Below are 25594 nucleotides of genomic sequence, written 5' to 3'. Positions count from 1 at the left end.
CAAATAAAAGTTTCCACTTTTTTCATAGATTGACTATTGATTAATTTTCATTGACCCTGACAATCATAGTATAAGAGCTAAATTGGAGTTCTCTTTTGGTGCAGCTGGTTGAGGATCTGGTGTTGTCACTGCAATGTCTTTGGTCGCTGCTGTGACGTGGGTTCACACGTGGGAACTTCCATGTGCCAAGGGTGGGCCAAAATAATAATAATAATAATAGCTAAATTAGGAATAAAGCCCTGGAGCACTAGGAGCAAAAGAAGGAGATTATGGAGGAGATGATTTTTGAGTCGGTTATAAATTGAGTCAGGATTAGGCAAGACAAAAAAGTGTTTGGAAAAGTATTCCAGAGAAAAGAGCATACGTAAAAGTTAGGAAGCAAGAGAAAAAGCTTACTGTGCACAGGGAGCAACAAGCAGTTTAAAAAAACTGTACTGGAGTTCCCGTCGTGGCGCAGTGGTTAACGAATCCGACTAGGAACCATGAGGTTGCGGGTTCGGTCCCTGCCCTTGCTCAGTGGGTTAACGATCCGGCGTTGCCGTGAGCTGTGGTGTAGTTTGCAGACGTGGCTCGGATCCCGCGTTGCTGTGGCTCTGGCGTAGGCCGGTGGCTACAGCTCCGATTCAACCCCTAGCCTGGGAACCTCCATATGCCGCTGGAGCGGCCCAAGAAATAGCAACAACAACAACAACAAAAGACAAAAAGACAAAAAAAAAAAAAAAAAAAAAACTGTACTAAGTAGGACAGAGTGAAGTCAGATGAGGCTGAAAGATAAACCTGTTTCCCTCAAGGAAGGATCGACATTAATTTATCAGTGTATTCATTTATAAAATCAGTATCTAAATGAGTAGGTGCCAGTTTCCAGCCTAAGTGCTATTGCACTTGCTAAGCCACTGAAACAGCATTCCCTAAATCTTCTCGGGTCTCAGCTCAGTTATGAATCTCTCAGAAAGTCTTCCTCATCCCCCTTACCGAAAAAGTCCCCCACCTGGTCCCTTTCTATAGCACTAATCACATTATGAGATTATCGTCTTCACTTGCTCATGAGTTAATTGCCTGTCGGGCCCCACTAGAATGTAAACTCGAGGCAAGCAAGGACCTGCTCACGGTCTTACCCGCAGGGTTCTGCTCAGCTCCGGGACCCTCAGGTGCTAAATTCCGAACTGAGCATGCGCAGGGGGGCGGGGGCAACGAGCCCGTCTTTCGCTCAGGCCCCGCCCCTCTGTCCCGCCCCCTCGCCGCCTGGGTAGCGGTCGGACCGGGGTACTAACCGCGTGTGCTTCCACTCGGAAGCTTTTCTGCACAACTCGGCGAGGGAACCGAGGCGCCCCTCAGTTTACCGGCTTGGCCCCAGGATGGCCCCCAAACTCCCAGGCTCTGTGGAGGAGCTTCGCGCCGCCGGCAACCAAAGCTTTCGCAACGGCCAGTTCGCCGAGGCCGCCACGCTCTACAGTCGCGCGCTGCGGATGCTGCAGGCGCAAGGTGCGACCCCGGCCCCTCGTTTTTCCGCCAGGCCTGCTTCTCCCTCCCCTCTCCCCCAGCCCCAGCCCCCCAGACTGGCTCTGGCCCCGTCGGCCTGGGGCTTCCTTTCCCCGCGGCCTGCTGACCCGCCAGACCCTCCCACCACCCGCCCATTCCTGCCCCCTCCCCCACCTTTGGCGTCCTACGAGAAACTTCCTTGGCCTTTCCGCCTTTAAAAAATTGTAGCATGGTTTTATTTTTTTTTTTTTACTTAGTGATATAAGGGAAATATATTTCCTAAGAGGTGTTTTATTGCTTTTTATAATGGTATAAAACGTTAAATTTGCCATCGTAACCATTTTTAAGTGTGGAGTAAAGTAGGGTTAAGTACATTCCCATTGTTGTGCGACATCTCTGGAACTTTTTTATCTTGCTACGCTGAAACCCTGGACCCGCTAAACACTAGTTCTTGCACTCTCCGCAGCCCCTGCTCTCCACCCTTCTGCTTTTTGTGTCAGTAATTTTGACGACTTTAGATATTTCAAAGGAGTGGAATAATACAGTATTTGTCATTTGTGACTGCGTAATGCTCTTGACAGAATCTATATGGTAGCACGTGACAGGCTTTCATTCTTTTTAAAGGCTTGCATGATGCTGTGTGGATATACACTTTGTTATTCATTCAATCCTTTAGTGGACATTGGAATCGCTTTCACCCCTTAGCTATGGTGAATATGAGTGTGCAGACATCTCCAAGATCCTGTTGAGGATTCTTTTGAATATATACCCAGAAGTGGGATAGCTGGATCGAATAGTAATTGTATTTTTAAGTTTGGGAGGACCCTACAACAGGGCACAACCATAACTTCTCAGCATCCTTACCAACATTTTAATTTCCTGTTCTTTTGACAGTGGCCATCCTGGTAGGTGTGTGAGCTGCCTGCTTTTTAACTGTCCTGATGGCCTCATTCAGGCCTCATTCTGATCCCTGAGGCAACTCTCCTTCTCAGCTGTTCAGGCTTCAGTTAAAGTAACATTTGTTCAGCACCTGTGTGGAATCAGAGTATGGTAAGATGGAGAAAGTCCTTTTCTCTCAAGGTTGTAGGTTCTTGTTGACAGGAGGCACATGTAGGTGTGGCTCTTAAACTAGTAAACAGTAATTAAGAGCTGTGGGGTCCTATCAGGGCTCTGTAGAAGGCAGATGTAGTGATGTGATGGCGCTGACTGGGGAAGCCCCTTTGTAAAGAATGGGAGATCAAAGACAACTTCTCTGAAGTTGAGATGATATCTGAATGGAGAGAAGACACATGCACAATGTTTTGGGTGCTGAGTGTTCCAGGTGGAGGGAACTGTGATTCCGAAGGACTCAGACCATCAGTGTGGTGTGTTCCAGGAGCCAGTGGACGGAGTAATGAGACTTGAGGACAGTTACGTAGGCAGAACCTTTCTGTGTAGGCTTTTTACCCAGTAGTTCATGGTAAGGAGTTTGGATTTCATTCCCTGATGAGAAGCTACTGAAGACCTTTACACAAGAGAAAGAACACATTGTTAGCAGTTCTGCCAGCCTCTGGCTCATTTCAGCCAACTACAGCCCTTTGTCCCACACCTCTCCAAGAGGGCTTATCCCAGAGCCTCGTCAGAACTCTTTGCTTTTTTTTTTTTTTTTTTTCTTTTCTCTTTCTTTGTCTTTTTAGGGCCACACCTGTAGCATATGGAAGTTCCCAGGCTAGGCGTCCAATAGGAGCTGGAGCTGCAGCTGCCAGCCTGCACCACAGCCACAGCAACACAGAATCTGAGCCTTGACTGCAACCTACAGCACAGCTCACGGGGATTCAGATCCTTAACCCAGGGAGCAAGGCCAGGGATCGAACCTGCGTCCTCATGGATCCTTGTTGGGTTCGTTATTGCTGAGCTACCATGATAACTCCAGCACTCTTTTCTGTAGTACCTGGTTCCCTTTGCCCTCCTTCTTCTGTTTCGTTGGCTGGCATTGGTTGAGTACTTGCTAGACATTATAGACATTTTCCCTTATCTGTCTACCAACTTACAGGTAAGATGCTTTATAGATGAGGGGTCCAGAAAAGTTAAATTGTCTATTCTAGGGTGATACCATGAAAACATGTGAGAGGCAGGATTTGAATATGGAGCTCTCTGATTCCCAAGTCCAAGTTTTTTTTTGTTTTTTTTGTTTTTTTTTTTTTTTTTTTTTTTTTTGTCTTTTGTCTTTTTTGTTGTTGTTGTTGTTGTTGCTATTTCTTGGGCCGCTCCTGCGGCATATGGAGGTTCCCAGGCTAGGGGTCCAATCGGAGCTGTAGCCACCGGCCTATGCCAGAGCCACAGCAACGCGGGATCTGAGCCGCGTCTGCAACCTACACCACAGCTCACGGCAATGCCAGATCGTTAACCCACTGAGCAAGGGCAGGGACCGAACCCGCAACCTCATGGTTCCTAGTCGGATTCGTTAACCACTGTGCCACGACGGGAACTCCCCAAGTCCAAGTTTTAAATCATTTTGGTAGACTTCTCCCCAAGTCCTCTCTGTATTTCAAGGGTTTTTTTTTGTTTGAATTGTCGCGGTTTCAAAGCCATTCTTTTGCTCCGTCTTTTCTGTAGGCCCACCTCCTTGTCTCAACTTGATAAAGTTGCTGAGGAATCTAAAGCATTGATTTTTCTGTCTTGTTCTTTCCTCCTACCCCAGCTGACCTAGAAAAACATGTGTATTTGTATGGATTTATTCGGGGCTGATGTTTCAATTTAGTAAGGGACCAGAATTTGGTTCTGATCCTGCTACTGATTTTCTAGTCTGTTTATGGCAAGTTTGTTGATTTCTCTCATCAGTTTCCCTGATCTGTAAAGGAGAGCAGGGAGCAACCCAACCCAGTGAACCCCACCCCCACCCCCCCGGGAGTCTGTGAAGTGATACCTTCATGTGATAGGTGAGCACATGGGCTCAGAGGTATTGAATGACTTGTGAGGATCTCAGGCTGGATCATTGGTTCTGGTGTCCTTTCTACCACATACACCACTGTTTGTTTGTTTCTTTCTTTTTTGTCTTTTTAGGGCTGCACAGGTGGCATATGGAGGGTCCCAGGCTAGGGGTCGAATCAGAGCCACAGCAACACCAGATCCAAATTGAGTCTGCGACCTACTCCGCAGCTCGACCTTGCTGGATCCCTGATCCACTGATTGAGGCCAGGAAGCAAACCTGCATCCTCATGGATGCTAGTCACATTCGTTTCCACTGAGCCATGATGGAAACTCCTCCAAAAAAGTACTTTTAAAAATGAATATCAGGAGTTCCTGCTGTGGTGCAGTGGGTTAAGAATCCAACCAAGGCAGCTCGGGTGGCTCTGGAGGCTCGGGTTTGATCCCCTGCCCACCCTTGCCTAGCGCAGTGTGTTAATGGGTCCAGCATTGCCACAGCTGCAGTGTAGGTTGCAGCTGTGGCTCGGATTTAGTCCCTGGCTTGGGAACTTCCACATGCCATGGGTGCAGCCATAAAAAATAAATAAATGAAAATCATTTTGGTCACATTAAAGGACTTGGGCTTCTGAGATTCTGAGAGATAAGGACTGTCTTTAGAGAAGTGTCTGGAATTCTCTTTCCTGTGGGATAGCTTGAGCTCTTCCCCTGATTAAGTTCTCTGTAGTCCTGCCAGACCCAGGGGACTTGCCCTAGCAAAATCCTCTCTGATGGACCAAGTAGAGTAAGTCTGTTTTTTGTGTCCCCGCAATGATTTATCATAGCATTTATCGTATTTTCATCTCCCTTTTTTTCTTTATTGGATTCACATGCTTCTTGTAATAAAATTAGCATACATAACCCCCAGGTAGTTACAGCATGGATTTCTTTGAGGCAAAAGCCAGCTGTTTCGTCTTGCTCTTTGGGTTGGTACCAGGTTCAGTGCTGAACCTGTGAGTGGCCAGAAGCTTAGTGACACACTTATTAGCCCATCGGGTTATAGTCACCTCTACAGCCCTTTAGGAAAACCCAGAGAGCTCCGGGTGTGAAATGCTCCCTGATGTCCCGAGGCATCCATTTCCCAGCCTGTTAATAGCACACTTTCTCCTTCCACCTGGGCAGGTTCTTTGGACCCAGAAAAAGAAAGTGTCCTCTTCTCCAACCGAGCCGCATGCCACCTGAAGGATGGGAACTGTGTAGACTGCATCAAGGACTGCACTTCGTAAGCGGGCGGGGCTGACCTCCGGGTGCGGGGGGGTTTGGAAGAGGAGGCCGAGCTTACCTGGTCCCCCTGTTACTTCCGTGACAGACAGTAGGACCCGTCACTAAGTGTCCCCAGGTCACTGAGAATGTGAAGGTCTCCTTGGTCCTTGTGACCCCTGTCTTGTATCTTTGGAGTCTCGGCCCTGCTGCTGGAAGGCACAGGGTGGACGTTAGAGGTGGGCCTTACAGTCTCTGAGATTTTGGACCTAGGGATGAGGGAGAGTTGCAGGCCAGTGACCAGCTTGCTCAGGTTTTTTCTGGACTGGACGAGTGTGAGAGGGGAAGGCAGGGAGAGAAAGAAAGAGGGATGGAGGTTAATAACCTCAAAAGGAGGAAGGAGGAGTTCCCACCATGGCTCAGCAGTTAACAAACCCGACTAGTATCCATGAGGATGCAGGTTCGATCCCTGGGTTAAGGATCCTGTGTTGCTGTGAGCTGTGGTGTAGGTCGAAGATGCAGCTCAGATCCCGAGTTGCTGTGGCTGTGGTGTAGGCCTGTGGCTACAGCTCTGATTGGACCCCTAGCCTGGGAACCTCCATATGCTGCGGGTGTGGCCCTAAAAAGACAAAAAAAAAAGATTTTTCACACTGCTTCCTTCTTCAAGCTAGTCTGATACTGCCTCTGATGGTCAGCACTAAACTAGCACACATGCCTTAACGTGTTCTTAGGTCTGCTCTGTGATGTTGCCTTAGATTCATGCCCTGGTGACAGATGGACAGGGAGAGAGGTGAGCATGCTCAGGAACCTGTGCTCAGCTGGTTGTACCAGGCCCTGTGCTAGGTTTCCTTCTTGGAGTGTTCACAGCCACTCTGGGCTACGTTTGCCATCCTTCCCAGGCTAGAACTGGGTGGTGGAGGATTGAGGCGGCACAGTGAGTGGCCTGGGGTCACCTCGTTAATGGCAGAGGTGAGATTCAAACACTGCTTCGTCAGACTCCTAGGCCATTTGTTATCCCGCCCGGCCACACTCTGTAGAAACAGTGTCAAGGCTCCAAGGCACTTGTTCTTGATTTCGAGGAGCTTACACCTCTGAGAAGCGAGGCATGTGCACACACATTTCACAGCGGTAGCGATTCTCTGCCCTGTTTCCACTTCAGTCTAAGTTGAGAAGTCTCTCTTCTGAAATTTGACATTCTTAGCAGTGTCCTGAATGCTGAGGGAGCCTGGGATGGGGAGCCCTGGTGACTCAGCAGCCAGATGACATTTCCGCCTCCTGTCCTAGAGCACTGGCCTTGGTTCCCTTTAGCATGAAGCCCCTGCTGCGGCGAGCATCGGCCTACGAGGCTCTGGAGAAGTACCCACTGGCTTATGTTGACTACGTGACTGTGCTGCAGATCGACGACGGTGTGACATCAGCTCTGGAAGGCAGCAGCAGGTGAGCCCGAGTCCCGGCGGGCAGTCTCTCTGGAACGTTCTGTCCTCCCTGACTGGCTTGGACCCATTGCCTTAGTCAGTCTCTGGGGAGCCCTTTGGGCCAGGCCTCGAAACTCCTAATGAGCATGTGGAGAAAGTGTGGCAGGAGCACTTGCTGTCATATTAAGTTGTTGTGTTTTGGTTTTTTTAAAGGAAGTGACTTCTTTTTTTTCAGTTGTGCCCCTGGCATATGGACATTCCTGGAACCAGGAATCGAACGCACACCACAGCAGTGACAAGGCTGAATCCTTGACCACTAGGCCACCAGGGAACTCCAGAGTTTTGTATATGTGGAGCTTTTTAGTTTTTTGCCTAGGTGCTGAAATGCAGTCACACAGTAATGTTTTATTGATCTCTGTTTAAGCCAGGTTCAGTGGGGAATACCAAACTAAAAAAGAGATACAGACCCCACTAGCTTCAAAAGCTAACTAGGATGGGCAAAGTAAAACATAGTACAAGCAGCCGTGACCCCGGGCTGAAGGGCTGTTGTTTGTGATTCGATTCAGTGTGTTGTACTGTGACCCCTTCACGAGGCCCCTCAGGTGAAATTTCTTTCTGGTCTTCTGAGCAGTTGTGTTTTCTTTTCTTTTTTTTTAATCTCAGGATGCTCTCATTTGGGTAACTGATTGTGTTTCCCCTCTGCATGGTCTGCTAGAAAGCCAGAAACCACAGATAGAAACCCCGAACAGGACCTCAGGGTGCCTATTGAGTGCGTCGTTTCTGGCTGGACTTGGTTTCTCTCTGCTTGCTTTTAGTCGCTATCATTCAACAAAATCTGCTGTTTCTATGCCAGACTTGGCACTAGGGCCTGAGACAGCCCTTTCTGCTGTAACGGGGCTCCCGGTCCCCTGGAGAGCAGTGGTCAGTCATCGGCAGGGCCCCTGCAGTGTGACGAGTGCTGTGGCAGGAGGCAGCACAGGGGACTGTAGGGGCAGAAAGGTGGCTCCTCATCAGCCAGGGGAAGACCAGAGAGGGCTTCCCCGAGGAGGTGAGCTGAGACCGAGAGGTGGACAGCGCTCTGGGCAGGGGCCCACACGTGCGCACTGAGTGAGTAGGCGGTGGCACAGGAATTGAGAGAGGTCCGCGTACACGATGCTGCTCGGCCCCAGATGGGTGAGGAGGACAAGATCACCCGGGGCCTGGTGCTCAGGGCTTGGACTTAATTCAAACACAGTGAGGCCTCATGAAAGGGCCTTTAGCAGGGGACAACACGGGAGAAAAGCTGACTGGCTGCCTGCTGTGGTGACAATGAAGGAGAAGAGGCTAGGGAGGCAGCAGGCCGTAATCTGAGAGCTGGTGGAAACCGGACAGTGGGACCCATTCAGGGGACATGTAGGTGGTACTTCAGCAGGTTTGGGGGGTTGGGGAGGAGGGAAGAACAGAGGAGGCAGCCAGGTGGTTGACTCGGAGTTGGAGGTGCCTGAGGGGCAGGAGGCTGGAGATGTAAGGAAGGCAGCTGGGCATTTTCATGGGTTTGGAGCAACGGATACAGGCCACATGTAGGGATTTGAAGGTCATCTGCATAGATGTGGCTTGAGGTTGTAGGAGAAAACCAAAACCTACCACAGCCAGTGTGGAGGGGGAGGGGGCGGAGCTTTGAGGAATTCCAGCATTTGAGGGGCTTATGGAGGAACTGCAGCCAGAGCAAGAGGAGGAAACTTAGCATCTCGTGTTACAAAGGCAGGAGTGTTTCCAGAAGGATGAAGGCGTGGGGAGTGGCGGGTGTTTCACTGAGCTTAAGTAATTACGTGTTGAGGAATGCAGGCACTGGTGATGCTCACGGAAGCAGGTCAGTGGGGTCAGAAGCCAGATGGCAGGAGCTCCCAGGGTCTGGCTGTGAGGGCAGAGGAGTGTCCTCGTGATGGCAGAGGGCTCTCGGGGGCGGGGGGGAGGGAACAGAAAGATGCAGGTGTGGGAGCGGGAGATGCTGGTTGAGCGTGGCCCAGGAGAGGCAGGGAGAGATGGATCCTGAGCTGAGGTGGAGGGAATGGCCTTGTCATCCCTTCCTTTGTGACAGGAGAGAAATAGGAAGTGGTGTGTGCCCGAACAGGTAGGTTTGTATTTATAGAGTGAGGAAGTTTGCTCTGGAAAAGGAGGCGGGTCAGGGAGCAGAGTGAAGGAGGGTAGGGGTTTGAAATAGCAGGCCAGGCAGGAAAGCAGCTTTGGGGGCTTAGTCAGAGACCATGAACTTGTAGTGATACCAGACTGCGAGCACTTCATTCCAGCAACACAGGAGCACGGTTGCAGGAGCAGAAGGTGTTATAGTTGGCTTCATTCTCACTCGACACAAACTGATTGGGCCTTGGTGGGTGCCAGGTGTTCTGGGTGCTGGAGATCAGTTAACAAAACCAGCACGGTCATGGAGCTGAGAAGGTGGGAGTGGGGAACGGGAGGTGGGAGAGCTTATCCAGGTAGAGGGGAGAGCACGTGCAAAGGCTCGAACATAAAGATCAAGAGGCATGTGGTACATGATGAAACCGGGGAGACGGGAGGGGACCGGGTCTCAAGCCTGGCTAACGTAGCGAAGTGGGAACCACTGAAGGATTTTAAAATTTGAGACTTGGCATGGTAAGATTTCCTTTTTTTTTTTGTCTTTTAGGGCCACACCCGTGGCATAAGGAAGTTCCCAGGCTAAGTGTTGAATCGGAGCTGGAGCCACTGGCCTATTCCTCAGCAATGCCAGATCGGACCTGTGTCTGTGACCTACATACACCACAGCTCACAGCAATGTGGGATCCTTAACTACTGGATCAAACCCTTGTCCTCAGGGATACTAGTCAGATTCGTTTCCGCTGAGCCAGGACAGGCACGCCAAGATTTGCATTTAAAAAAAACCTCTGAGCATTAGGCAAACGTCCGGTGTTTGCATGGCCTTGTAATAGACCCATTTTAAAAAAGCATAAAACACGTGGTCCTTTCTTAGGGCAAATGTGGTCCCTTGAGGGTAAGGTTGAAGTACCTTTGCAGGCTCCAGATCACCGCTCTGAAGTTAACATAGTGTGACCAGGCAAGGGCCAGGCGGGGAAGGGGTGCCATGGTGGCTGATCTGAGACGTGTAGGGGTTGCAGCCTCCTGTTCCTTTCCTGCTGCGTGTCAGAAGGGAAAGCCCCGGGGGAGATGATAACTGGCTCTTAGACACCTCCTGCGGGCTCATGAGAGGAGATCTTCTTGACCCAGATGGAAACCTTTGTGTAATCTGGCTGCCTTTCCAGGATGACGAGAGCTCTCATGGACTCCTTTGGGTCCGAGTGGCGCCTGAAGCTGCCCTCTATCCCCTTGGTGCCTGTTTCAGCTCAGAAGAGGTGGGAGTGTTTGCCTTCGGAAAACCGCAAAGAGACAGCCAAAAGCAAATCCAAAGAAACCACAACCGCCAAGAGCAGAGGTGAGCTGTGACTCCTGCCCAGAGAGCCTCTTTCTGTAGAGAAATGCTCTAAAAAGTGGATTTAGTCATTCTAGAACATAACTCGGTTAAGGCGAGTCATTTTTAAAAACCTTTCAAGCAAAGAAGACGACAAACAGAAAAGCCTTAACCTCTTAGAGACCGTCTCCTCGGCTCTACAGGAGGGTGACAAGAAGGCCTACCACACAGGTGACGAGAGGGATGCTGAACTCTAAGCCTGGCGCCCAAGTAGCCGGTGTTAGTTTCCTTCTCATTCCTTTGGCTGCATTTGGGGGTATATCATTTAGGATGTTTTTGGTTTCAAGAATAGAAAACTCTATGTGGTAAAAATAATAATTTATTGGCTCATGTGCCTGAGAAGTGTGCATGCAGTTCAGGTTCAGGCAGGGTTTGCTCCAGCAGCTCACTGCATCATCAGACTGGCTCTATTACTCTGCCCCTCTCTGGTGTGTGTCAGCCTTGTCTGCAGACAGTCTTCCCTCCTACATAGTACAGTACAGTTTCTTGTCTCACATCCATGCACCATGCCTCCTGACCCAGAGGGAGGGAAGGTTTCTTTCCTGACAGTTCCCTAAGAAAGAAAGCATTTCTTTCCTTAAAATTCCTAGCTCATCTTTTCTTTTTTCTTTTTAGGGCCACACCAGAGGCATATGGAAGTTCCCAGGCTAGGGGTCGAATTGGAGCTATAGCTGCCAGCCATAGCAACGTGGGATCCAAGCCACATCTGTGACCTACACCACAGCTCATGGCAATGCCGGATCCTTAACCCACTGAGTGAGGCCAGGGATCGAACCTGCATCCTCATGGATCCTAGTTGGGTTTGTTAACCACTGAGCCACGATGGGAACTCCCTAGCTTGTCTTTTCTTAATTTGTTCTGGCCTCTTTGGTCACAGACCACTCCCTGAGCCAGTCACTATGTCCAGGGCCTGAGATTTTGTGATAGGTCAGCCCTAAGCCGTCTGCTCCACCTCCATAGCTTCCCAGGAATAAGGGTGGTGCGTCCCCAGAACGAACACTGTGTGAGTCCCTAGAAAAGGATGGATGAGAGAAGGGGGAGCAAAGCCAGCGAGCCCAAAGCAGGAGACTGTCCACCTCAGGAATACAAAGCGGCCTTCTTCAGGCAGGGGTAACGAGAAACTCATAATGCCCCAGGAGAATTCTCCTGCCGGAGAGGGAGGCGCAGAGGGGTCAGGCTGGAGTCTTGTCGCGGGTATGCAGAGGGCAGAAGCCGCTCCTCTTCCCACTAGGAAACCTGTCTGGCCGTGGAGGGCCCTCCTCTGGTGTATGGGGGCCTGGTAAGTGTTCCCTGCTCTTCCCTGAAGTGAGAACGTGGGGCACTAATGAACTCGACAGCTTCCAGGCACCTACCATCTGTTTCATTCTTTTGGAGTCACGGTCATGGGTGTCCCGGGCCTGGTGCTAAGCATTGTGGCCCAGAGGCCCTCCAGAAGTTCTCGGCCCAGTGAGAGACTGAGACACTTAAACAGAGCAACTTAAATGCAGGAAGAAGGAGTTCCAGTCATGGCGCAGTGGAAACGAATCCAGCTAGGAACCGTGAGGTTGCAGGTTCGATCCCTGGGTTCGTCAGCGGGTTAAGGATCCCGTGTTTCGGGAGTTGCGGTGTAGGCCGGCAGCTGTAGCTCCAATTGGACCCCTAGCCTGGGAATCTCCATATGCGGCGGGTGCAGCCCTAAAAAGCAAAGTAAATAAATAACACAGGAAGAAAAACAGGTATTTTAGTCTTGAGTGTTTGAGGATCACTTGCAGTTGGGAACTGGCGGCGCTGTGCTTGAGCAGTTGGGGAGAGGTTCGTGGAAGGGGAGCGGTGGAGGTGACGGGTTGAGCTGGGCCTTAAAGAGCACCTTCTGCAAGTGAGAAGGGAAGGGGGTTTTCAGCAGCGACAGTGGAAGGAGGTCGAGAATGAATCTCAGGGTGGCCAGAGGGACAAACTCCGTGCAGTGGGGGGTGCCTCGTGGTGCTGAGGTTGTGTGCATTGCAGCCTACTGGCTCTCCTTCTAGAGAAACTCATGCACATGCGCACAGGGAGGTGTATACAAGGATGTTGAGAGCAGATTGTTAGAGCAAAAGCGGAATAACCCAAACCTCCGCAAGTAAGTGTTGTACTGCAGCACTGAGACCGAATGAAGGAGCTGCAGGTATGCGTGAATCTCGGGAATCGAATCTCAGGGGAAAGAAAACCAGCTCATAGAATACATGGGGAATTACATATTCCTTTATTTGAAGTTCAGAAACAAAACAAGCAGTGGTTTCTAAATACTGTTGGATATAGTTAAACATAAAAGGGGGCCGGGGATAGAAGCACAGAACTGGGGATAATGGTTTCGTCTAGGCGTGGATTGATTAGGGGAGAGGTTCACAAGGTTTCAAAGGTCTTAGTAAATGTTCTGTTGCTTTTTTTTTGGGGGGGTGGGGGGCCACACCCATGGCATATGGAGGTTCCCAGGCTAGAGGTCCAATCGGAGCTACAGCTACCAGCTGATGCCACAGCAAAGCCAGATCCGAGCCGCGTCTGCAGCCTGCAGCACAGCTCATGGCAACGCCGGATCCTTAGCCCACTGAGCAAAGCCAGAGATCGAACCCGAGTCCTTGTGGATACACTAGTAGGGTTTGTAACCTGCTGAGCCACAACGGGAACGCCTGTAAATGTTCTTTCTTAAGGTGAGGGATGAGTTCAAGGATATTTGTTTTATTCCTAAAACCTTACCCTGGTCATAAATATTCAGTATTCTATAAAGATAGTTTTTAAAAATTGAAAAAGCTGGTGATATGGGAGCTGGGCTGGAATAATTCATCAGGCCCCTCAGTGAAGGGCCCCGAGGCCAGGTGGAGCAGCTGGGGTTTCACCTTGCTCTCTCCTGACGGCTGGGGTGGAGCTGGGTGTCAGGTGGCAGGGGGGACTCATGGGCTCAGCCCCAAACAGCTGGGGAGCGGGAGATGCCTCCCCCTCTCTGCAAGCCCAGGAGCCACACCCTTTCTTTCAAAGATGCTTATTTATTTAAGTCCTCTCCTGCTTGAAGTTTGGAGGGTGCTCTGCACTTTCTCGTGCTTTCTCACATTTCATGCTGACAGCAGCCCTATGTGGAATAGGTATTACCCCAACATGTCGGTGAGGAAATTGAGTTCCATAAGCATTAGGAAGGTCACATGAGACCTCGAGCCACTGAGTGGCAGTGCCCAGGCAGAACCCGGGTCACTTTTTATCATGTATATATTATTGTGTGTGTGTGTGTATAAGTATGTTCATATCAGGAGTCTCCAGCCTCTCTTGGATGAAAACCTGTTTAATTTCCCAGAAGCCATCAATCGGGGCACTCATTACTCAGGAAGGATGCTTTACATAGGGCAGGCAACCTCGGGGGTTGGGGGTTGTAGGTGGCTTAGAAGGGACAGGGCCCAAGAGATCTCCTTGATCTCAGCCGGGCACTTGCTCCATGGTTTTTTCCTCTTCTGAATTTGTATCTAGTGCCTTCTGCTGGGGATGTGGAGAGAGCCAGAGTTCTGAAGGAGGAAGGCAATGAGCTTGTGAAGAAGGGGAACCATAAGCAAGCGATTGAGAAGTACAGTGAGAGCCTCTGGTTTAGTAACATGGAATCCGCCACGTACAGCAACAGGTACCTTCCGCACGGCTGGCCTCGGGGCTTTCAGGACGCTGGGCATTCTTCCACAGTCTTCTCTTAGACCCTGAAGGATTGGCATCCTAGCATTTCGTCAGCACGTGCCTATCTCAGATATCACAGGTTCAGTTCCAGACCGCCTCAGTAAAGCCAGTAAGGCGAGTCACATGAATTTTTTGGTTTCCAAGTATGGAAGTTATGTTTATGCTATAAGGTAGTCTGTTAACTGTGCAATAGCATTATCTCTTTTTTAGAAAAGGGAAAAGAAAAATATACATACCCTAATTTAAAAATACTTTATTGCTAACAATTGCCAACTGTCCTGTGAGCAACAAGGCATCATAGTAACACAAAAAGATCACTGATCACAATTCACCATAAAAAGTATAATAATGAGGGCACAGGCTTTGAGGCCTTAGTCTGCTGGGATCCTCCTTTGCCTGGCAAAGCAAGGAAGCTATTTTCTCTCCTTCGCCCCCCTCCCAAAAAGAATAATAATGATGAAAAAACTTGTAATGTTATGAGAATTACCAAATGTGAAAGAGACACAAATGGCGCCAATAGACTTGCCAGATGCAGGGTTGCCAGAAATCTTCAAAATAGCTGTGAAGGTATGCCGGTGTGTTACAGCTCAAAACATTCATTCACACTTGATTTGGTCACCACGAGATAGGTGTTGCTAGTGGGGCTCTAGAAGGGCCTGGGACCAAGGGCACCGTCCCGTTACTCTGCAGAAGTCACTGCTGTGCCACAGCAGGTCAGGGCATCGGTGGTAGCTGTTCTTCCCAGTTTGGTTTGGTTTTGTCTTTCTAGGGCCGCATCTCTGGCATATGGAGGTTCCCAGGCTAGGGGTCGATTAGGAGCTGCAGCTGCCTGCCTACACCCCAGCCATAGCAATGCCAGATCCGAGCTGTGTCTGTGACCTACACCGCAGCTCACAGCAGCACCGGATCCTTAACCCATTGAGCGAGGCCAGGGATTGAATCTACATCCTCAGAGAGATAGTGTCAGGTTCTTAACCCACTGAGCCACAACAAGAACTCCACTCTTCCTGTTTTAAAGTTGAGAAAGCTAAGAGTAGGAAAGGCTTTGCCTCAGCTCACCCAGCCCATAAATGGCAGAGACGGAATTGGAACCTGGCTCCAGTGAGATCTGTGAGTTTTACTGTCAGCAGCTTGAAACATTCAGCAAGGGTCCTGATCTGATCCAAACATATCTTATAAAACATTTATCAATAAATCTTGTGAGCCTATTTCTCCTTCCCAACCAACATATACATACGACTCTTGGGTTCAAAAATCTTGGATCTGCTATAGGCTCACCATTCCTTACCCAGAACCCTTGGGATGAAGTGCTTCAGATTTTAGGAAGGTACAATGGTGCATATACTGAGTCACAGAGCACTCCATCCAGCAGGGCCTGGGCAGCTTTCGGAAGTTAATCATTAGCATTTCTGCAGAGAAACACGTGGAAATTGCACAGTCACGTGGGATGGTGTGAAGAAAGACTAAGCAGCCTCATGTCCGTTCAGGTCACGTTTTGCTGCCAAATTAGTTGAAAGGGAAACTCTGAAAGCTTGGATTTTGGCATTTTGGACTTGTCGTTTACTGGGTGCCGGGACTGGGGTGCCTTGTCAGCCAGGCTAACTTGGGGCAAAGGCCGCAGCCCGTCCATCCAGGTTTGTTCAGCAGCATCTTCTCAGTCCTCTCTGTGGTCGGGGGCCTTGCTCACTGCATGTTGCTGGAGGCCTCTATTAACCCATTTTGCTGGAGTTTTACCGCATTCAGGACAATGTTTTATTTAAATGCTGGTTTTCATGCAGATGTGTCTCTGCCACTGTTTTAGTTACATTTGCTTGAAGGGCTGGTCTTTTCCTTATTCTTCTTAATCAGAGTGTCCTTAGAAGTTTTCTCAAGGAAACTGATCTAGCTAAACCTTAAACTCTCTGACAAATTCCAAACCATATCTTGTTGGGTCTTTGGTCATAATTACATCGATTTTATAAATGTGATTTAGAAGACAGATAACTTTATCCAAAACGGAAACTTCATACAACATGGAATTTTCTGTCCCCTGTCGCTGAAATCCTTGATGCCACTTTAATGCCCCACTTCGTGCAAATGCATCTGTGTGGGCCACCGAGTCCTCTTCGGCTTCAGGTCTGTGTGCAGTTGACACCTGAGTAGGTGTCATCACTCAGGCATGTGGCACCTATGGTTGGCCAGGCCTGGAATGGACCTCCGGAAAACTCTTCATTTAGTGCTCAGAGCACTTCTTCAGGGCAGGCATGGTCCCATTTTACCTAAGAGAAAACAGGTTCAGAAAGGTGAATTAATGACCATAAAGTTAAACAACGAATACATAGTAGCGCTGGGATTTCAGTCAGGGGGTTGTGACTCCTAAGCCTGGGTTCCTTTACCCTCACCCATATCATCTCCCAGATGCCTTTGTAATGAAAACCCTTCTGATTGGATATAAAATCATTCTGTTTACCAGAAGCCGAGGGTGTTTATTTTATACACCAAAGTCAGGCAATTTTAATATCTTAAATATACTCTAGAGCCCATGTATAATCCCTTTCACAACAACGTTCACATTCTAAAGTCACCAAATGGTACGTAATGCCTATGCTGTGGCTCCTCTACTTGCCAGAAACTTGGCTAATTCTTTAAATCGCTGGAGGCCATTGAGAGAACACTTTAGTTTCCTTAGAATTGTTCTGTGTTTGGATTTAAGTCAAGGACTATGATTCTAAAAGTTAGTGGCTTACCACGGCCATTTTATTTTGCTCGTGATTTGTGAGCCAGGAATCCAGAAGGGGCGGTTCTTACTCAGGGTCTCTTATTCAGGGTCGATGGGATGGTCGCTGGGATTGGGGTGACCTGAAGACTTCTCTTGGGTATCCGGCACCGGGGCTGGGGTGACTGGAATGGCTGGAGAATGGAACTGATGGAGCAAGCAGGAGCCTTTTTTCTTCTCTCCTGGCAGCCTTTTCACATGGGCTGGTTTGAGCTTCCTCACAGCAAGGAGGCCTCAGAGTAGTTGGCTTCTCACAATGCAACTAAAGGCTCCAAGAGCAAGTGTTCCCTGAGACCAGGGCAGAAGCTACAAGACCTCTGTGACCTAGGCTTGAACTCACACTGTGTGCCTCCTCTGCACCCTCCTGGTCAGAGCAGTCATGGAACCTGCCTCAGCTGGAGGAGAGAGACCCCTTTCGTAGGACCCCTGCAATGGGAAGAATGCCGCAGAATTTGTGCCTGCTTTTAAATTCCTACAGGGAGAAGCTTTTTCTAAATTAATTTATAAATTCCATGCAATCTCAATGAAAATTCTGGAATTTTTTTTTTAGCATTCTTAGTAATCTCTAATTTGTCATGAAAAAAATAACAACATAAGGGAATTTAGTGTATGAAAGTGGGGGGAAAAGCAGGATTATTTAATGCATGGTGTTGGGTTGGCTGGAAAGAGTTAAAAAGAAACCTGAATCCCTACCCTCACTCTTTATTTTAAAATAGATTCTACGTGGATCACAGCTTCAAATGTAAACAGTAAAGCCAAGTTCTAGAATAATGTGTGGGTTAATTATCTTGCAGTGGGGAAGGTATTAGGTAGTGATGGGGGGGTGCAGAAGTCACTAAAGAAGTTGGATAAATTTTATTTCATGAGATTTAAAAAGCCTTATATAAAGATATTCAGCTTTAAATCAACTACATTAAAGCAGGCACTGTTTTCTTCCATATTGGCAAAAGTTAAACTTTGAGACCCAGGGTATAGTTGCAGGAAGGTAGCCTCTGTTAGGAACTGTTCTTAAGTATACTTTATCCTTGAATAAGATGGCTGTTGGGGCACTGACCCTCCTTGTAGTCAAAAATCAGCCTTCCACATCTGCGGTTCTGCCACATGACTGAGTCTACCAAATGCGAACCATGTGGTATTGTAACAGTCTTATTACTGAAAAAAGAAAAAAATCTGCATATAAGGCGACCTGCTCAGTTCAGACCCATGTTGCTCAAGGGTCACCTGCTTTTTTTGGAGACCATTTTGGTAATAATCAAAAAAAATTTTTTTTAATTTTATTATAGTTGATTTACAGTGTTCTGTCAATTTCTTTTTTTTTAATTTGGTTTTTGTTTTTGTTTTTGTTTTTTTTGCTATTTCTTGGGCCGCTTCCACGGCATATGGAGGTTCCCAGGCTAGGGGTCCAATCGGAGCCGTAGCCACTGGCCTACGCCAGAGCCACAGCAATGCGGGATCCGAGCCACATCTGCAACCTACACCACAGCTCACGGCAACGCCGGATCGTTAACCCACGGAGCAAGGGCAGGGATGGAACCGACAACCTCATGGTTCCTAGTCGGATTCGTTAACCACTGCGCCACGACGGGAACTCCTGTTCTGTCAATTTCTGCTGTACAGCGACGTGATCCAGTCATACATATATACACATTCTTTTTCTCACATTATTCTCCATTGCGTTTCATCACAAGTGATTAGATAGAGTTCGCTGTGCTCTACAGTAGGATCTCATTGCCTACCCGCTCCAGATGCAATAGTTTGCACATACTAATCCCAAACTCCCAGTCCACCCCCTCCCTCCCCTCCTACTCCCACTCGGCAACCACAAGTCTGTTCTCCACATCCATGAGTTTGTTTCTGTCTTTAGATAGGTTCATTTGTGCCATATGTTAGATTCCAGATATTAAGTGATACTGTATGGTATTTGTCTTTCTCTTTATTACTTAGTATGAGAGTCTCTAGTTCCATCTTGGTTGCTGCACATGCCATTATTTAGTTCTTTTTACGGCCGAGTAGTATTCTGTTGTGTGCCACATCTTCTTAATCCTTCATCTGTTGATGAACATCAAGTTTGTTTCCATGTCTTAGCTATTGGGAATAGCACTGCAGTGAACAGAGGGGTGCATGTGTCTTTTTCCATGGTAGTTTTGTCCAGATAAATGCCCAGGAGTGGGATTGCTGGGTCATATGGTAGTTCTGTATTTAGTTTTCTGAGGTCCCTCCACACTCTTTTCCATAGTGGTTGTACCAGTTTACATTCCCAGCAGCAGTGTTGAGGGTTCCCTTTTCTTCACACCCTCTGCAGCATTTGTTATTTGTGGACTTATTAATGATGGCCATTCTGACTGGTGTGAGGTGGTACCTCATAATAGTTTTGATTTGTATTTCTCTAATAATCAGTGGTGTTGAGCATTTTTTAATGTGCCCGTTGGCCATCTGTATGTCTTCTTTGGAGAAACGTCTATTCCGGTCTTCTGCCCATTTTTCAGTTGGGTTGTTTGTTTTTTTGCTGTTGAGTTGTATGAGTTGTTTGTATATTTTGAAGATTAAGCCCTTGTTGGTTGTGTTGTTTGAAACTATTTTCTCCCACTCCGTAGCTTATCTTTTTTTTTTTTTTTTTTTTTTTTTTTTTATGGTTTCCTTTACCATGCAAAAGTTCAATTAGGTCCTATTGGTTTATTTTTGCTTTTATTTCTTTTGCTTTTGGGGACCTAAGAAAACATTTGTATGATTTTTTTGCCTGTATTCTCTTCTGCAAGTTTTATTGTGTCTTGCTTTACATTTAAGTCTTTAAGCCATTTTGAGTTTATTTTTGTGCACGGTGTGAGGGTGTGTTCTAGTTTCATTGATTTGCATGCGGCTGTCCAGTTTTCCCAGCACCATTTGCTGAAGAGACTTTTTCCCATTTTATATTCCTGCCTCCTTTGTTGAAGATTAATTGAGCATAGGTTTCTGGGTTTATTTCTGGGTTTTCTATTCTGTTCCATTGGTCTCTCATCTGTCTTTGTACAGTATCACAGTCTTTTTTTTTTTGGCTTTTTGCCTTTTCTAGGGCCGCTCCCTCGGCATATGGAGGTTCCCAGGCAATAGGCGTCCAGTCGGAGCTGTGGCCGCTGGCCTGCGCCAGAGCCACAGCAACGCGGGATCCCAGCTGCGTCTGCAACCTACACCACAGCTCATGGCATTGCCGGATCATCAACCCACTGAGCAAGGCCAGGGATCAAACGCGTACCCTCATGGTTCCTAGTCGGATTCGTTAACCACTGAGCCACGACGGGAACTCCAAGTACCACAGTCTTGATTACTGTAGCTTTGTAATATTGTCTGAGGTCTGGAAGAGTTATGCCTCCTGCTTGGTTTTTGTTCCTCAGGATTGCTTTGGGAATTCCAAGTCTTTTATGGTTCCATATAAATTTTTGGATTGTTTGTTCTAGTGCTGTGGAAAATGCCATGGGTAATTTAATAGTGATTGCATTGAATCCATAGATTGCTTTGGGTAATATGGCCGTTTTAACAATATTAATTCTTTCAGTCCAGGAGCATGGGGTGTCTTTTCCATTTCTTTGACTCCTCTTTAATTTCCTTGATTAATGTTTTATAGTTCTCAGCATATAAGTGTTTCACCTCCTTGGTCAGGTTTATTCCTAGGTATTTAATTTTGGGGGCGCAATTTATTTATTTCTGCTTTTACAGCCACACCTGCAGCATATGGAAGTTCCCAGGCTAGGGGTTGAATCAGAGCTGCAGCTATCAGCCTATGCAACAGCCTCAGCAATGATGGATCTGCCCCTCATTTGCAACCTACACCACAACTCACAGCAACGACAGATCCTTAACCCACTGAGTGAGGCCAGGTATTGAACCCCCATCCTCACGGGCACTAGTTCGGTTCGTTTCTGCTGCACCACAACAGGAACTCCGTGGGTGCAATTTTAAAAGGTATTGCATTTTTATATTTCTTTTCTGATATTTGTTAGTATACAGAAATGCAACCGATTTCTGAATGTTAATCTTGTCTCCTCCTACTTTGCTGAAATCATTGATCAGTTTGAGCAGTTTTTGTACGGAGTCCTTAGGGTTTTCTATATATAATATCACTGTCATCTGCATAGAGGGGCACTTTTGCCTCTTCTCTTCCAGTTTGGATACCTTTTATTTCTTTCGTCTGATTGCTGTGGCTAGGACTTCCAGTACTTTGTTGAATAAAAGTGCTGAGCGTGGCATCCTTGTCTTGTTCCAGATTTTAGAGGGAAGGCTTTCAGCTTTTCTTCATTGAGTAGTATATTGGCTGTGGGTTTGTCATAAATGGCTTTATTATGTTAAGGTATGTTCCCTCTATAACCACTTTGGTAAGAATTTTTATCATGAATGGACGTTGGATTTTGTCAAATGCTTTTTCTGCCTCTGTTGAGATGATCACATGGTTTTTGACATTTCTTTCAATGTGGTATATCGTGTCGATTGACTTGCCTGTGTTGAACCATCCTTGTGAACTTGGGATGAATCCCACTTGGTCATGGTGTATGATCTTTTTTATCTGTTTTTGGATTCGGTTGGCTAAAATTTTGTTGAGAATTTTTGCATCTATATTCATCAAAGATAATTTTCTTTTTTGGTCGTGTCTTTGGTATGGATTCTAGGGTGATGGTGGCTTCATAGAATGTCTTTGGGATTATTTCTTCGTCAGCCTTTTGGAAAAGTTTAAGAAGAATGGGTATAAGTTCTTCTTTGTATGTTTGGTAGAATTTGCCTATGAAGCCATCTGGTCCTAGCCTTTTGTTTGGAGGGAGTGTTTTTATTACATATTCAATTTCATTTCTAGTGATTGGTCTGTTGAGTTGATCTGTCTCTTCTTGATTCAGTTTTGGTGGGCTGCATGTCTCTAGAAAGTTGTCCAGTTCTTCTAGGCTGTCAAATTTGTTGGCATATAATTGTTAATGGTATTCTCTTACGGTTTTTGGTATTTCTGCAGTATCCATTGAGGTTTCTCCTTTTTCTTTTTTTTTTTTTTTTGGGGGGGTTGTTTTTGTTTTTGTCTTTTTGCCATTTCTTGGGCCGCTCCCGTGGCATATGGAGGTTCCCAGGCTAGGGGTCCAATCAGAGCTGTAGCTGCCAGCCTACGCCAGAAACCACAGCAACGCAAGATCCGAGCTGCGTCTGCAACCTACGCCACAGCTCACGGCAATGCCGGATCGTTAACCCACTGAGCAAGGCCAGGGATCGAACCCGAAACCTCATGGTTCCTAGTCGGATTCGTTAACCACTGCGCCACGACGGGAACTCCTCTCCTTTTTCATTTCTTATTTTGTTTGAGTTCTTCCTCTCCTCTTGGTGAGTCTGGCCAGAGGTTTGTCAATTTTGTTTACCGTTTCAAAGAATGAGCCCTTGGTTTTATTGATCTTTTCTATTGTTTTTTGACTATTTTATTGATTTCTTCTCTAATCTTTATGATTTCTTTCCTTCTGCTGACTTTAGGTTTTGTTTTCTCTAATTCTTTTAGGTGGTAGGTTAAGTTGTTGATTTGAGATTTTTCTTTTTTGAGGAAGGCCTGTATTGCTATGAACTTCCCTCTAAAAACTGCTTTTGTGGCATCCTGTAGATTTCGAATGGTGTTTTCATTATCATTTGTCTCAAGGTGTTTTTTAATTTTCCTTTTGATTTCCTTGTTGACCCATTGGTTTTTTAGTAGCATGTTGTTTAGTCTCCATGTAGTCAGTTTTTTCTCTTTTCCTGTGATTGATTTCTAGTTTCATGGCATTGTGGTCAGAAAAGACACTTGAAATAATTTCTACACTCTTAAATTTGTTGAGGTTAGTTTTGTGCCCTTGTATGTGGTCAGTCCTCGGGAATGTTCCATGTGCACTTGAAAAGAATATACTGATTTTTTTTGGATGTAATGTCCTGAAAATATCAATTAAGTCTAACTTTTATGTTGTGTCATTTAGGATCTCTGTTGCCGTATTGATTTTCTGTTTAGAGGATCTGTCCCTTGATGTGAGTGGGGTGTTAAAGTCTCCTACTATTACTGTAGTCCCATCAATTTCTCCTTTTACGTCTGTTAGTCTTTGTTGTATGTATTTGGGTGCTCCTATATTAGGGGCATATATAATGACAAGTGTAGTAATATCCTCTTCTTGAATTGATCTTTTTATCATGAAATAGTGTGCTTCAAAATTTTAAATGCATGTAAACTTTTGATGCAGCAGTTCCTCCTAATAGGCATCTAAGTTTTATGCACCAAGATGTTCATGGCAGCATCATTTACTTATAAACTTGAAACCACGAAAAATATCTCCTGACAAGGAATTAATAAATTATGGTACATACAAGAGAATACTCTGCACCTATTGGAAATAGGTGGAGTGGATGTCTGTTTTGTTTTTAGTGACTCTTTTTGGGGAAAAGGACTAAACTGAATGAGAAAGAAACACACATGCACTTTTCCCCCATTGATGCAGAATGTGAAGTTTTTCAAAATACAGGTTGAAAGAATTCTACATTGAACACTTGTATATACTTCCCAAGTAAATTCATGAACATTGTTATAAAATCAACTATATCTCAGTTTTAAAAAGCATTGTTATATTCACTTTATCACTATAGCCATCTATAGAGCTATCTTAATTTTTGTTTTTGGGGTTTTTTTTCTTTTTATGTCCACACCCTCACCCTATGGAGGTTCCCAGGCTAGGGGTCAAATTGGAGCTGCAGCTGCCAGCCTATACCACAGCCATGCCAGATCCGAACCACATCTGCAGCCTACACTGCAACTCATGGCAATGTTGGATCGTTAACCCACCAAGTGAGGCCAGGGATTGAACCTGCATCTTCATGGATATTAGTTGGGTTCTTAACCCACTGAGCGGCAACGGGAACTCCTCTTAAATCATTTTTGATGCATAAGCTGTACACACCTTTACATTTCACTCCTAACGTGTCAACATGCATGTACTTAGAGTAGGACTTTTGTGGGTTTTGTTAAGGTAGATAATTTATTAAGGGGAAGGTTTCAAGAAATCCCTTTTTTTTTTTGCCTGAAAGAGTACAGTGTGGGAGTGTAAGGTGGATGGAATGATGGCACTGAACACTGTCAGGATCTAGATCATTCGAACCTGGATTGAGTTCTGCCCCTCAGAAGTGGTGGTACCTTGACCAGCCCTTCTGTTCTGTAAAAGGGGGAGGGGCTCGTGAGGAAGCAGCCAGCACAGGAGGTGTTCAGGGAATCACAGGTCACTCCTCGGACTGTGTGGCTGGGGGGTGGCCCAGAGGGAGTGGCTGAAACCTCTGCATCCGTCTGTCCCCCAGAGCGCTCTGCCATCTGGTGCTGAAGCAGTACAAGGAGGCCGTGAAGGACTGCACCGAAGCCCTCAGGCTGGACGGAAGAAACGTGAAGGCCTTTTACAGACGGGCTCAAGCCTACAAGGCACTCAAGGTAAAAAGATCCTGACCAGAGGCCCCAAGAGAGCCACAGCCAGTTGTGCCTGTGGTGGCACTTCCAGAGCAGTCACAGCAACGTGGTAGCTGCCCTGTCCCTTCGGGTCCAGGTGCTCGGGGCAGGCCTCCAGGCTGGGGTGTGAAGGCCCTGGCGTCTCAGCAGCCGCCCCCACCCTGCTTGGTCTCCCTGGGCCAGGGCTGCACCCCTCAACCCTCTGTCTCCTCTCAGGACTATACATCCAGCTTTGCAGACATCAACAGCCTCCTGCAGATTGAGCCCAGGAACGGCCCTGCACAGAAGTTGCGGCAGGAAGTCAACCGGAGCTTAAACTAAAATCCCAAAAGGGCAGTGGGACACCTGCCTGACCTCCTTCCTGTGCCTGCTCGTGGGACCTGACGTGCCCCAGAGCTCCCTCCTCAGACCTGATGGCCTCCTGCCCATTTAGAGGCTTTGGTTGTTCAAGCTGAGCTCAGCGTAGCCAAAAATCAGACGTTTGTTGAAAAGGTCTCTCCCTGTTCTGCATCCCCCTGTGCTGCGGACAGCTAGTGGGTCACACAGATGGGTCCTTGTCAGCCAAGCATTTGGCTCTGGCTCTATCTCTACCCAGCATGCTCCAGCCTGAGTGCTGCACTTCCAGTATCACCAGGCCACCTCACCACAGTCCATCTGAGCAACCCAAGCTGGGGTGGGGTTGGTGGCTGGAACACCGTGGCCGCCTTCACCCAAAGCAGCCTGTTGAGCTGGTTCTCCAGGGCTGCTGTCCCAGCCCTGTCCTTGGCCCATGCTTCGTGCTGTGAACCCCAGTGCCTTTTGGCTGAGCCCTCCTTTGGTGGGGATGCAGAACCTGACCCTTGGCTAGTTTTGTGGCTCTGTGCTGCCACCCCCCGTGCGGAGGTACCTAAGCTGTTTCAAGAGCCCAGAGGGGTGGCTGCTGCTCCCGAAGGTGGGATGGGAGAAGGGCCCTCTTGAAGTCAGTGTCCCATTCCCAGCAGGGACTTGCCTTTTGACCCCAGTGGTGGCCCCTCTGGGCTTCTTAGGTTCGTTATAATATGTTGATGTTAATTTGAACTGAACTGAGTTGTTGAGATGTGGGTTTCCACTGTTGAAGTAAACATCTTCTCCGTCAGTGTCTATTGTACTTTTGTTTGTGCTTTTCCAGCTTTGGTTCATTTTGGAACATGGCTGTAAAAAACCTGAAAAAAAACAAAACAACAACCAAAAAAAAAAAA

The 25594-nt window shown here is 47.3% G+C and overlaps 1 protein-coding gene across 3 annotated transcripts; it reads left to right on the top strand.

The window, feature by feature from the left end:
• TOMM34 (translocase of outer mitochondrial membrane 34) lies at positions 1167–25594 on the top strand. 3 transcript variants are annotated; one of them, XM_005672959.3, is made up of 7 exons: positions 1167–1482; positions 5545–5644; positions 6931–7059; positions 10310–10479; positions 13984–14131; positions 24236–24362; positions 24594–25594. In XM_005672959.3, the coding sequence occupies exons 1-7, from the start codon at positions 1356–1358 to the stop codon at positions 24696–24698; spliced, it is 906 nt and encodes a 301-aa protein (XP_005673016.1). In that variant the 5' UTR covers positions 1167–1355; the 3' UTR covers positions 24699–25594.

Source organism: Sus scrofa, chromosome 17 (assembly GCF_000003025.6).
Source record: "Sus scrofa isolate TJ Tabasco breed Duroc chromosome 17, Sscrofa11.1, whole genome shotgun sequence".
In the NCBI taxonomy this organism is placed as follows: Eukaryota; Metazoa; Chordata; class Mammalia; order Artiodactyla; family Suidae; genus Sus; species Sus scrofa.
The sequence above is the reverse complement of the archived record's forward strand: the minus strand, read 5'-3'. Positions and strand labels throughout refer to the sequence as shown.